General features: G+C 54.8%; 1 protein-coding gene across 1 annotated transcript in view; it reads left to right on the top strand.

Annotated features, from left to right (window-relative positions):
* Window positions 1–8,876: 8,876 nt before the first annotated feature.
* LOC119093390 (nephrin) overlaps window positions 8,877–14,008 on the top strand; it is a 34,515-nt gene continuing 29,383 nt past the window's right edge. The window contains exons 1-4 of the mRNA XM_037216346.1: window positions 8,877–8,889; window positions 9,170–9,301; window positions 10,003–10,083; window positions 10,931–11,038. Coding sequence (XP_037072241.1) covers window positions 8,877–8,889; window positions 9,170–9,301; window positions 10,003–10,083; window positions 10,931–11,038 — 334 coding nt within the window. The remainder of the gene's footprint in view (window positions 8,890–9,169; window positions 9,302–10,002; window positions 10,084–10,930; window positions 11,039–14,008) is intronic.

Below are 14,008 nucleotides of genomic sequence, written 5' to 3' on the forward strand. Positions count from 1 at the left end.
GACGTTCCGCGAGAAAATACGTGGCTCATAATCACGGCTCATACCGTGTTATTAAGTCGCCAATGCAGAATTGGCAATTTGTCACCGTTTCTATAACATTAACGAAAATATGCCTATCTTTGCGTTTGTCGTGCCACGCTGAAATATGTGTATAAGCCTGGGCTTAGGCTTGATGACCAAAGCTTATGCAAAATATAATCGATCTCTGATGTCGGGACATTGTGTGTATAAGAGGATGCTTGCCATCTCCACAACTGGCAACCTTTCTCATCTAGCCAAATTTTCTGGAGGGCATAGAGACTGCACCAACTTACGCTCAAGGACGCGCAAACACAAGCCCAACACTGTTTGGAAAGACGCCACCTGTCGTGGTCTTGGCATGCCAAGTTCACGTCAAGCCGTGGTGCTGTAATAACATTGTCAGACTAATAATGACACAAGCTGTCAAAATAGCTAGAGTACTCGAGAACTGCGTTTAAGTGTCTACGACCGGTCTCAAGGGCCTTCCATCAGACAACCATAGTGGCTAGGTTTTGTTTATTACCGGTGGACGCATTAGGATATTGAGATTCAACACTGAAACCGTAGATTATCTAGCACGATTTATCTGTAGGAAATCGACATGCCGATGCTGGTTTGAGTATAGATCATGGTATTCCAGCAGGGTTTATCATATCTCTCGCATAGTCTTGCAGCCTACCTCTGCTGGAGCCTGCACGATGACAGCGTCGCGCTCTGCTGTACCTCATGCTGTTCTGCAGGACACTGATGCATGATGTATGTCCCTGAGGTCATTGATCGCCCTGCTCGCCGTATTGAGGTCCGTGCGTCATGGGGGATCCTGCTGGGTGGAAATGAGCTGGATGCCGATCTGATCTGCACGATATGTCGATCCATGTATATAATAAGTCGATCCAGCTGCGCCACATACTGATGTTATCTGGCCGTTGTCCTTGTTTTGGTCATAGCAGGGCATGAGCTGAGCTTACCACGCCGTGCAGAGCATATCAGACCGTACCCTCACAGCAACGGAGCACGTAAGGACCTGACGAACGTACCCTCACCGCAACACGGCACGTAAGGACCTGACGAACGTACCCTCACCGCAACAGAGCACGTAAGGACCTGACGAACGTACCCTCACCGCAACACGGCACGTAAGGACCTGACGAACGTACCCTCACCGCAACAGAGCACGTAAGGACCTGACGAACGTACCCTCACCGCAACACGGCACGTAAGGGCCTGACGAACGTGTCCTCACCGCAACAGAGCACGTAAGGACCTGACGAACGTACCCTCACCGCAACACGGCACGTAAGGACCTGACGAACGTACCCCCACCGCAACACGGCACATAAGGACCTGACGAACGTACCCTCACCGCAACACGGCACATAAGGACCTGACGAACGTACCCTCACCGCAACACGGTACGTCAGGACCTGACGAACAATGACGATAAGAAAGTAGTGGCGTGCTGCTGCGTTTCTAACACGCCCACGCCTCCCGTTTTGGCCTCTGAGAACGGGAGAGCGCGGGGAATTATCACAGCAACACCCTGCCAACTCAGAGTTTTCCAGCGCGAGTGACATGCTCTGCGCTGCCGAACTTGTTTCCGAGAGAGCACTGTGAGTCACTTACTACCGACCCCTGGAGACGTGCCAGCGGGAAGTGGTTGATGCGGTTGCCAGGGCCTGGGAAGTAGACCAGCGATGCTTCCCGTGTCCGGCGCCCTTCGTTTGATAAATCGGAATGCCTGAGCAATGGGCTCATAACGGGGAATGTATGTGGTGCTTGGCCTGATGTGACGGGCCATCCAACGCTGAAGAATGCATTACCATTCCGGCACACTCGGCTGGTGCCACGCCCATGTGCCTGCTTGAATGGAAGTTTAATTGTTTGCTTTCCTTGCAACCGTGCCACGACTCATGACGGTAGACTCCCCGTAATTGTAGACATACAGATTTAACAAAGATGGTGGATACACGCGTAAATAGCGTTGCCATAGCTAGAATCTTCAGTCAAATCCTGTTTTTTTAATGCACAACTTATACCTTGAGATTTGCAGCGATACGGACAAGGCAGCGCACTGCTCTCTCGGGCTGGGGGCACTCGGGCACTGCTGGGCGGCATGGGATGGAACACTCTCAAATCACGAAGAAACATGCACAAACTGACGCTGTTCCATACCCTCATGAACAACCAACATCTACTGCCAGCAAACGTCACCGCACTTCTACCTGGCACACGAGCAATTGCGACAGGATGCCCACTACGCAATGCAGAGACACTCACATTATCACCTAACAGAACTTCAACATACCAAAAATCCTATACTCCATCAACTACGAGAAGATGGAACCAGCTCCCGCTTGAGGTGTCATCTCTCCAGTCTTCTCGTTCGTTCAAACGGGAAATATACCAGCGCTGAGGTGTGGCCGCGCCTCCGGTGTATCACAGCTTTGGATCCAGGCCTGGTAGCATCCTAAATACTAGGCTGAGACTGGGAATGTCAGACCTGAATGTCCACCTGTTAGAAATTCAAAATCCAACTACACCTAGTCTCTCTTGCTTGTGTGGCTATCGATATGAAGCCCTAAACACTTTGTACTAAACTGTCCTCGCTATCATGAAAAACGAATTTCATGCTACGTAAAACGGATCGTATCATTCCAAACTTTTCTGAGCTCACTCACAGCGGGCAACTAAGTATCTATCTCAGAGGTAACGGTTTACAGGATCGCAATGGGCACCAGATAGCAAAAATTTTCCAAACATCCCTTTATCAGACCAAACGATTCGCCTAAAAACTTCCAGCGGGCGCGGGTAGCAGACGGGTCACTGGGTGGCGTTGCCGGGCCGGGCGTCCGTCCGCCGCCCGAGACGGCTATATGTGTAGACCGGAGTGGCGGCGGGCGTCGGCCCGTGTCGGCTTACAGATCGGGCGGGTGGCGCGGGGGTTCCCTGGCGCTGATGACCATATCTTGTTATTGTTAGGAAAGGCGCTCAGACTTAAGCGTTCCGCTTATGCACCAATCCACCCATTGTATTATGTGCTGCTGTCCTTAATTGAAAATCAATATCAAATCAAATCAAATAAAACGCCGGTCTATGTCAATCCCATCATCAAACCAAAATCTTGAACAAATATCAAGCTTCGCCCTACCTCAACATAGCGACGCAGCCAGTCAGCCAACATCGGTGAGATATTCCATACAAGCCAACTCGCTTCAAACTTACCTCACCGTCGAAGTCGTCTAACGAGGTAAACTAATTACGAATTACCTTTTCCTCTGTGTCTCCGGGGACCAAACTTCTGAGGCTGGCAGACGGAGGTGCTGTGGCACAGGGCGCTTGGGCAGACGCCACCGGACCCCAGGGATGTACTGTCGAAGGCGTTCTGTGTGGTGGACAATGGCTGACGTCACTGGCAGCCCATACGGCTCCGCGATTTGCTGTCATTGTGCGTCCACTGTTTTTTTTTCTGCGCGCAAGGGGCCGTTCTCTTTCGGTGCAGTCTCCACACACAAGTCAGACGACGTCAGCTTCGGTCTCGATGTAAGAGCCCCTTCGGTTTTTGTTCAGTCTCTACGTGGGAGAAAGCACACTTCGCGAAAACCTTCACTTTCGGCTCAGTCTCCAAGTGCGAGATGGTTGACGCTAGATTAGGTTGTGACTTGAAGGACCGTTCACTTCGGTGTAGTCTCCATGCGAGGGACCCTAGATCTAGTCCCCACACGAGCGACCGTCCAGTCTGTAATTCGGCGGGGACCTTCCTCCTGTGCATTTTGCTTGTCCCCCCCCCCCGACCCCCACCCTATCAGATCTCATGGTTTTGGCGATCGGTTTTGAAGGCGGCTTATGACTCCGGGAGAGAGGTAGGGCACTTCCACAGCATTCAGCAGCAGGCACGCCAATTTCAGCCAGTTCGGTCATTGTTTCCGGGTGCGCTAGCTGCTGACAGTTCGATCCAGGGCGACAGTCAGTTGGGACCGAGCTCAGTGTCAGATCGAGACGCCAAAATGGCCGCCGACGTCGGCAAAACGCGCCGCAATACTGGAGCGGTCAGGCTTAAACTGGACGGCCGATAAAGCTGAACGTTTCGGCAAAACCGGGATCATCTCACCGTCGTCATCGATGATATGAAACCAAAGCTTGCAGAGCTGAAGCTTTGTGATCGCTCGACTTTGATATCGTCTGGGCGCCGGATTTCTCGGCGGCGTTTATTGTCCATTCCAATACAATGTGACCGCTGAGAGGTTCACTCATTGTAAGCTTGATCTTGACGTGACATGTCTGAAGTCACTTTTGTGTCTCGTTTCCAGGGTCATGTCCAAGAGGTCAAATACTTTCCTCCTCAGCGTTCCTTGCTCAGTAGCATATTTGCATTATGCTATTTCACATGTACATGATGTACTCAAGCTACCGCTTGTGTATGTGTGTTTCATGCTTTAACAGATCATTACAATCGAACCTGGAGAATCGGACATTTGTGCAAACCATTGATGATATGACTATCATCATCAGAGGCTCCACCTCAGTGAACCAGGCACCAGCAATAGACCTCCATGTGCCTGCCTCCCTGAGCAGGCTTTTATGTTTTTTTTTCGAGGCGTAACCGAATTACGGCTTTTTTCGGATCTCTCTCCAGAGCACTCCATGTGCACAGCACTCTGTGAAGGTGGCCTTGGCTCCGTTCGAGTCGAGAGCAGCAGAGCAGGAGTCATACTAAGCGCCGCGAGATCGGTGAAGCCCGCGGCGCCCGCGTACGTGACGTCACCTGCCAGCCAGTGCCGGCTCCCAGGGGCCGTGCGCACCAAAGACAAACATTGATGCTCCGGCCGAGCCTTTACCACACCACTGAACTCGGAAACTTCCGTCATGGGCGCTCCGGCAAATCGTGAATGGTGTTTCAAGATGGCGCAACCCCATCATGGACGTCCTCAAGAGCCATCATGAGCCACTGCAGATGGCATGCACGATGAAACGGTCTCTTCTGTAGCACAACTATTTTCAAATGGTGTGCCACCAAAGATGAATTTATAAGTAAGCGTGAATTCCGGCTGTTCACATGGGCTGAACTTAATGTTCGGAAATGATCTCCGATTTGAGCGATTGGGCCCGAACGCATGTTCACGCTCGCTACTCGCCACATATTCGTGCATGTACTCAATAAGGCTGGCATACGCACTGTCCCGCACTCATGCCAAGCTGTTGGCAAATGACGGGAGGCGAAGCTCCGTTAGATGGCTGACGCGTGGCCGGGCGGCCGCCATCAGATCCTCCACTCATAGAAAGCTTTATCTGTTAAACTATAAATCAAAAAGCTTCATTATATTTCAATATTGAAATATATTCAAAGGGGTTTTCTGGTGATTTGAACCCCACGTCCGGGGATGGGACGCAGGGCGAGACAAACATTGCGGGATGGGAAGGGTACGCAAAGTTTTACGCGTACTGAGTGAGCAGAATCACCACTTCCAAACTGCAACAAGCCGAAGCGGTGAGAATACAGACGTCCCCCCACGGTGGTGACGCCTGCGGTGGTATACTGTACCGGGGGACAGCTGCCACTGGCGGAACAGCGTCGTGCCGCGGCTCGCCCAACACTCTTCCGTGTCGGTAACGCTCTCCGTGTAGCCTTGTATGTGGAACACGGAAGAAACCAGGACGTAGCAGCGGGCATACAGGTGTGCTGTATATTGGCTTCTGAATCCGTATACAATTTGCCCATTGGGAGGTCTGACGAGCGTTTATTTGCCCATGGATTTTCGCATCAATAAGTCAGTGGAATCTTTCACTTGAAAATGCACCACTTCCGCACTGTGTCAGTCAAGTCAATTTATTAAGGAATTTACAATATGAAGCATTACACAGAGAGCAAAACATTATGAAAAGATATTTAAAAAGTATCGTTAAAAAATCGTAACACACCGTACGGTATAACATTTCTCAGCACAAGCCGAGCTTGCTGAAGAATTGATGCATTGTCCAAGAGTTAGCGATAGCCTGCAGCAGACAGTCCAAGGCAGGAGAGCAAGCAAAGGGAAGGGGCACAGGGGGAAGTGCGCCCCCTGAATCGATAAGGGCCTATATGTCGGTCAGACAACCATCAGTAACCCACAGTCGGCTCCGTGCCGGCCTGGGCCTGAGGGCCCGTTTCCAGGCAGGTAGAAAGCCGGAGCCAGCGATTTACACGCGCACACGGGGACGAGCCTCCAACTACATCGCGCTTGCGTTGGTCGGGACCCTCCGACAATGAAAGAAAACATGAGAACTTATGATGACTGTTGACCTTGAGACAATGGAAGCGTCCTGCGCCAGTGAGGATTCTCAGTAGCGAACGCTGGGCCATCAACCCATTTCCAGGGCCCGTCAAGCCGGCGGGAGGTCTATGTGGTAGTTAGTGGACCATCTGCAGCGATCAGGGGTGTTGTTGCACCAGTGAGGGCTCCTGCGTCGATCCGGGGTCAACTGCGCGGGTCAGAAGGCCTCCCGCGTCAGGGAGAGGACAAATTTGATATGATGCATCCCTCTAAAGACCTCCGTATTGGCCAGGGGGTTCCGTCCCGTGTCGCCAGAATGACAGCCGGAGGACATCCTGCGGTGGGACGGGTTGGCCTTTCAGTCCTGGATCGGGAACAATAATGAGCCGCTAGTGCTTACACACTTTACAAACCCTTTCTCGGAAACAAATACTGGGCTTATAAGTGTTTAACTGAGGGGCAAAACGAGTTCAAAAACGAACAACGTCATCCCAGTGTTTGTCTGAGAACGTTTAATCTTTTACAGAATCGACTTGTGAAACAAGCTACATCAAAAGGTTTGAGCCTGTGCGGCCGCAATCTCGTGAGAAAGTGCGGCGATGGCCTGGGGTAGCAGCTTCTATAAAACCGAACACCGTTGGCCACTGCAAGTAACATCAGGCGGGCGGGAGTCGTGCGCGCGAGAATGACCGCCGTAAAATGATGGTTCCGAATGTCTTTCAACATGAATTCGCAATTTTTAAAGATCAGTCTGAGCGCATCGTTTTTGCAACTTTAAGGTTGTTCTCTGGACAGAGTAACGGTAACAGCACACGAAGAATAGAAATGTTATCTTCACTCTTCCAGCTCCACCACCGGATTCCAGCACTACTTCGCGGGGCTGTAAAGGCCAGTCCCGCTCCTATCATCAATCTAAAATCGCACAGGTGAAAGATGTGCCCGGACTACCTTATAAACGTACGATTTGATGTCATAAAGCGTTTAAGGATACGTCTTTTGAATGCGTCATCATTCTCGTCCACCCGGCGGCAGCGGTTCTGTGTTAACCGCGGGGCCGACGCTGCACAACCCATGGAGGCTGCAATGCCTGGCGTCGGTGTTTTTGTTGCTAAGATTTGGAAGCGCGCACGCTTAAAACCACGTGACGTAATTTGTATCACTTATTGATTCTGAACGAATGTTGATAATTTCCAGACAAACATGCTTTAGCAATGCTGCCACAAATTGTTGACCCATTCCGATCTATATCCCCGGGGTCCTTCGTACATTTGAACAGCCCAGATACAAATTCTGATAAAGCATCTCAGTTTATCAGTCTACAAGTGTCCAGTTGACCATCGTAAAATGAAGAGCATCGCTTATCTATTTCGTGCAGTCCTCTGAGACATACTTCTTCAGTTTATTGACTAGAAAATCAGGCATCGCGCTTCGTTAACAAATGGACTTATATCCCGCAATTTTTTAATGGGGCGCTTTATTATAAGAAGGGCCTTAGTCAACTCTGTGCCCCCACCCACCCCCCCTTCTTTGCCAACGCTTTTGCTGGGCGCCTAGCTCCATGGTGAGGCTGCGCGCGGAATGAACTCACGCGGAGAGACAATGGCAGACGAAGAGCTGGCAGCTGTAGCATGCCTGCCGCCGCCGCCTGTTGCGCTGTGACGCAGCAGCACGTGTGGTGAACAACGAGCGGAATACCTCAGGAGCACGCGGATCACTCAGAGCCCTGAACTCTCCGATGCTGGCACAATGGCTGACAAGGTCACGCAAACCGCACCAATCCAAGCAGCTCGACGGTCAGTGAGATACGACCATAAACACGCGCCCCCGAGACAGGCTCGGCCCCGAAGTTCGCCATTTGCTGCAGCCTGTGCATATTACACGCAGCAGCCCTGCCCCAGACTGAGAGGCAGTACAGCGCGTTTAGAAAACGTCGCGTTATACTGGGATCATCGAGCCGTGGACCTGACCTGGTGTCTAGAGCTGTGCAAACAGAAAGCGTGGAATTACACTTTTCGGGTCTGTTTGGACGTGTGCTCTTCCTATGAAAGGAAAAAGGTTGTTAAGATGCTGAGAGTATTTGGCCGACTGGGGATAGCTGGGGGACACCGTGGAACAGCGCAGATATAGGGAACCACCCTCCCACCACCTGCCGCCGGTCAGTCAAGTAGCTCTCGAACCATACGGGGTCGATTCCGTATCATTTAACTTGGTCAGGACACGATGGTTAACCCTGCTAAAGGCGCGACTTGAGTCAATTCACGCAACGGCAACAACGTCTTTACCGTCCATTCGGTGCGCGATCCACTGGACAGCGTCGACCACGGTGTCTTCCGTCAAATGGTTTTGCCGGTGTGAGTACTGTGATTGCGCGAGCATACTGAATGCGGTGAGATATGAGGACAGTTCAGAGCACACAGTTTTTTCCACAAAGCTTGGATACCACCGACAAGATGGAGGTGGGTCGAAAATTACTGGGCTCATCGCGACATCCTCTTTTACGAAGGGGAGCGACGGTCGCAAGCTTCCTTAAACAGTGAGGAACACACTCGAGATTATGCATGAATTGGCCATAGCAAATGAGGTCCTGGGACGGGAAAGCACTGGCGAATGATATGCATCGGTATGTTCTCACGCCCAACTGCCCTTGAGGAGAATATCTTTTTTGATGTATAAAAGCTATCCATTTAGTTGTGTACTGCAATTACAAACAGTCCATAGCCTGAAAAGTGTTCACGCGGCACAGACTTCGGCGGCCGTGATTTGAGACCGGTATCAGCAGCGAGCGGTTCTGTTCGCGTCTACCTCAGTGCCCCTTCCCCCCGCCCCCCCCCCCCCCCCCCCCCCCCCCACTATCCGCCGGGGAACGAGCCGCGAGGCTGACCGGCAAGCATTTTTGGCAGGTCGCGTGACGCACGTGGTGGGCGTGGCCGGCCGCCGGGTGGACCTGCCCTGTGACACCACCACCGTCGACCCGGAGGACCGGGCGGTGCTGGTGCTCTGGTACAAGACAGCCAGGGCAAGCCCACGTACAGGTGAGGCAGCCGCCGCTGACCGCGCGCTTCTTCAGGAGGCGGGGAGGTCCGTGCGGACACAGCTATATTGGCAGGGAACGGACTCACAGTGAACGTAGCTAGCGTATTAACAATGTTCCCGATCCACATACTCTTCGTTTTTTGTCATCACAGCAAGCGCATTCAAAGCTCTGAATCGTGACGGTTGGCCGCTCATGCCATTACAAAGGTTTTCTGCTGCCTATAGGTACTTCGTGATAGTGGGATTTGCCTTTTCCGACATGGCACTGTCAGTTGTCAACTGCTCGCCGTCTGCTGTCCGCTGTCCACTGTTGCTGTTCACCGTTTGCCGTCTGCTGTCTGCTGTCTGCTGTTTTCTGTCCGCTGTCCGCTGTCCGCTGTTGCTGTTTACCGTCTGCCGTGTGCTGTCTGCGGTCAGCTGTTGATGATGTTCACCGGTTGATGTCTGCTTTGGCTGTCCGCTGTTGCAGTTCACCATCTGCCGTGCGCTGTTCGCCGTGCGCTGTTGTTCACCGGGCAACAGCGGTGAACTCTGTCCACTGTCCGCTGTCCTAGCTGAGCCGCCACCGCCACCGTCTGCCGCAGTTTCGACGCTCGCGGAGGCCTGTCGTTTTCGGGGCAGTCGGCCGGGTCGGACTCGCGCGCCACCTTCGTCAGCCGGGCTCGGCCGCCGGCGCTGCGGCTGGCGGCGGTGCGGCCCGCGGACGCCGCCCTGTACCGCTGCAGGGTCGACTTCACCTTCAGTCCGACCCGCAACCAGCGGGTCAACCTCACCGTCATCAGTGAGTGCTTCACCTCCCGATTTTGTGCCCGCTGGGCGCAGGCCTACGCCAGCGAGGTCGCGTGTCCCCGAACTCTCCAGGTCGGGGAGTGAAATCAAGCCTGGGATGTCGTGGAACAGCAGCAGCGGACGAACCGGCCGTTTTGTTGATGCTCACTGTCCAGCGTCAGTAGCCGTGTAAGTGTGAGGTCAGCGTGAGTGTTGTACAAGGGTTGTGATACGGCATCGATTTTACAACTGTGCTCTGTAAATTAGCAAGCAAAACACACTTTCATTCACCGGGGCCAGCGGCTGGACATTTATTGGACTACACACGAACATAGCGGAACTGTTGACATGAATTATGTTCAGGAATTATGTTAAGCGGCACCATAGATTACTGTCGGTAGCAGACCCCCTCAGGTGTTGCCAGATCATCCTCTGCGAATGGATTGGTCGCACCAGGCTCCGCTGGCGGCAATGGATGGGTCGCGCTCGGGTATTGGCCTGAAATTGTACTGTTGCCTGAGCACCGCGGGTTTCTACACATGTAATGAGCACCAGCGAAGTGTAATGTGTATCACGCTGTGAAACTCCTCGATTCAGTGATACAAAGATTTTGATCTGTGATGAAACAGGTAGAGGTGGGAGACATGGTAATTAGCTAATTATGTTGCGGCTTTGTGGTGTCTGTTGACACGACTGCAAGTGCTCCATGTGCGCCAATTTTGCTAGCATTTCTTTTTGCATCAGAAGCGACTGCAGGTATTTGCATATACAGTAGCATGTATACACGGTAGCCTGAATATCGCATGTCAAAGCTACTGTGTGCTCGTGTTGGCGTGTCACTGAACGCTGCTGCCCGGCAGTGCCGCCCGACCGACCGGTGATCCTCTACAATGGTCGTCCGGTGTCGGGCCTGGTGGGGCCGCTGCAAGAGGGAGACCCGCTGGAGCTGACGTGCCTCTCTCGTGGAGGTGAGCTGGCCGCTGATGCTCAGCCGTCTCTTCAAGAGCACCAACAATACGCAGCACAATTTTCCGCGCGACGACGGCTGAATGAGCGCGCTGGCGTGGCTATTTGCCGATGGGGCACACGGCTTCTCTCCTCGGCAACTTCATGCGTAACGTAGCAATTACAGGCTCCCCCATTTACCCGTCTTCTGTTGGTCGAAATGACCCATGACGCGGGCACGTCCGACTAATGGCTGCCCGCGTCACCTTATTGTCGGTCATTTCTTACCATTGCCGGACATTAAGCCAATAACATCCTTCGACATGGACAGTCAGCAGTCCCATTTGGACTCGGCCCGACTGCTCACAGCCCTCTGTCCGGTCTGTTACTCTCTGACGTGACGCTCTGATCCCCACAACACGCAGAACCGTCCGCCAACGTCGCCAAATGGAACACCGACATCAAATTACGGGCAACGACCGCGCCGACTGCGTAAAACGGACTGGTGTGCCGTGCAGCGGCTCTCCACACCCCGCTAAGTGTCGGGCCGCTTTTATCAAACCGCCTGGAGCCGCTGGAATCGCTGAGTGCCCCGAGTAGTGTATGTGGAAGGCGTCGTCCTGCTGCGCGCCACCGCTCCCGGTGTGGGGGCAGCCAGAGGGGAGGGTAGGGGGGAGGGAAGACCGAAAGTGGGGCCTGAGACTGGTGGGGGCGACGATCATCTGCGATCGCGTCGAAGTACGCGTTACTTGTCAGCCGGTTGTCGCTATGAAAAAGTCAGGGTCATTACCAGGCTATCGTCAGAAACGGAATTGGGCATGCCAAGTGACATGCTTTGAACAACTGCCAATGTTGCCACTTTGCGCTCTGTTATTGATCATAATGGTATGGACAAACAGTCTCAAAATGTTCGTTGCCAAACAATTAAGATGCCAAGTTAATCGCAATATTTCACGAAAAGTAGACGTTAAACGTCCGTTTGGTCCTATAGCACACGCTTCATGAAGCAGTTCCCGGGGCTTCTTGCGATCTCAGCTCACGAGCGATCGGGTAGAGTTGTTCGGTTGATTTAGGGGGTTTTGACTTGGGAGGCTACGTACCGGTGATCCCGGCTACTGGAGCATCGTTATAGACAGCTCATGGAGTGGAACATCAATCCAGACATATCTGGGAGATCAGTGACGACAGCAGGCGATGGCAGCTCCCCTCAATACACGGCGTCGGAGTATTGAAACACCAGCCGCACTGAGCATTATGACCAGCGCCATCAGGTCCGCCGTCAATCTCCGCTAGACGTGCGACCGTGTTCTAACGACACTCTTGACCGCAGAACTACACACGAAACCGCACGCCACATGACGTCACGTGACGTCACGTGACGTCGATCGGTGGTGACGTGTGACGCTGGTGGTGCGAGCGTCGCTCGTCACGTCACACTGACGTCACCCGCCGGTGACGTCAGCAGTCGTGGTCGCGCCGGCGTGAACACCGTCCCAGCCCATCCCTTATCTATGCTCCGTCTTACATCTCCCCCACCCGCCCCCCGGTCGCCGCCCGTCTGTCCGACGCCCTTCTGCGGGCGGGAGATGACCCATCGTGCGACCCACCAAAATTAGCCGCCGCGTCAAGCACGGCCGTGTCAAAGGTCACCGTTCGGTGGCGTTCTCCGGGGTCAGCCGCCAACGGCCGGTGCGTCGCAAGTTTCTGAAGGCCGTCGCCGGCCGCGCCTGCGACCGCAGAATTATTCATCCGGCGACGACCCCTGGGAGCGGCCGTCGTAATTCGCACCGACGCCGGCCGAGCTCGGGGCGTGGCCATGATCGGGCTGCGGTCGGCCCGGTGTCTGACGGCGGCCGCGTGGGCTCCGAGCTCGGGGCGTGGCCATGATCGGGCTGTGGTCGGCCCGGTGTCTGACGGTGGCCGCGTGGGCTCCGAGCTCGGGGCGTGGTCATGATCGGGCTGTGGTCGGCTCGGTGTCTGGCGGCGGCCGCGTGGGCTCCGAGCTCGGGGCGTGGCCATGATCGGGCTGCGGTCGCCCCGGTGTCTGGCGACGGCCGCGTGGGCTCCGAGCTCGGGGCGTGGTCATGATCGGGCTGTGGTCGGCCCGGTGTCTGGCGACGGCCGCGTGGGCTCCGAGCTCGGGGCGTGGCCATGATCGGGCTGCGGTCGCCCCGGTGTCTGGCGACGGCCGCGTGGGCTCCGAGCTCGGGGCGTGGCCATGATCGGGCTGCGGTCGCCCCGGTGTCTGGCGGCGGCCGCGTGGGCTCCGAGCTCGGGGCGTGGTCATGATCGGGCTGCGGTCGCCCCGGTGTCTGGCGACGGCCGCGTGGGCTCCGAGCTCGGAGCGTGGTCATGATCGGGCTGTGGTCGGCCCGGTGTCTGGCGACGGCCGCGTGGGCTCCGAGCTCGGAGCGTGGCCATGATCGGACTGCGGTCGGCCCGGTGTCTGGCGACGGCCGCGTGGGCTCCGAGCTCGGGGCGTGGTCATGATCGGACTGCGGTCGGCCCGGTGTCTGGCGACGGCCGCGTGGGCTCCGAGCTCGGAGCGTGGCCATGATCGGGACTGCGGTCGGCCCGGTGTCTGGCGACGGCCGCGTGGGCTCCGAGCTCGGGGCGTGGTCATGATCGGGCTGTGGTCGGCCCGGTGTCTGGCGACGGCCGCGTGGGCTCCGAGCTCGGGGCGTGGCCATGATCGGGCTGCGGTCGGCCCGGTGTCTGGCGACGGCCGCGTGGGCTCAGAGTCGAGGGTGTGCTGGTTTTGCGTTGATTGTGTGCGCGGTGAGGCCTAGATGGTGCTTGTGTTACGATGAAGTCGGCGTTGGGGTGATGGCGGCGTTAATGGCGTTTTGTCGCCCGGTTTACGGATGTATTCTGGAGATATGTTGGTCACGCAGTACTATTTGCTGAATTCCGTCCTTACCACCACTGCAGGGCAATTTCAAACCAGCTGGCAGGTTTTATCCAAATATTTCAAAGTACCGCACACGTGTCTC

Source organism: Pollicipes pollicipes, unplaced genomic scaffold (genome assembly GCF_011947565.3).
Source record: "Pollicipes pollicipes isolate AB1234 unplaced genomic scaffold, Ppol_2.1 Scaffold_4002;HRSCAF=4701_pilon_pilon_pilon, whole genome shotgun sequence".
NCBI lineage: Eukaryota > Metazoa > Arthropoda > Thecostraca > Pollicipedomorpha > Pollicipedidae > Pollicipes > Pollicipes pollicipes.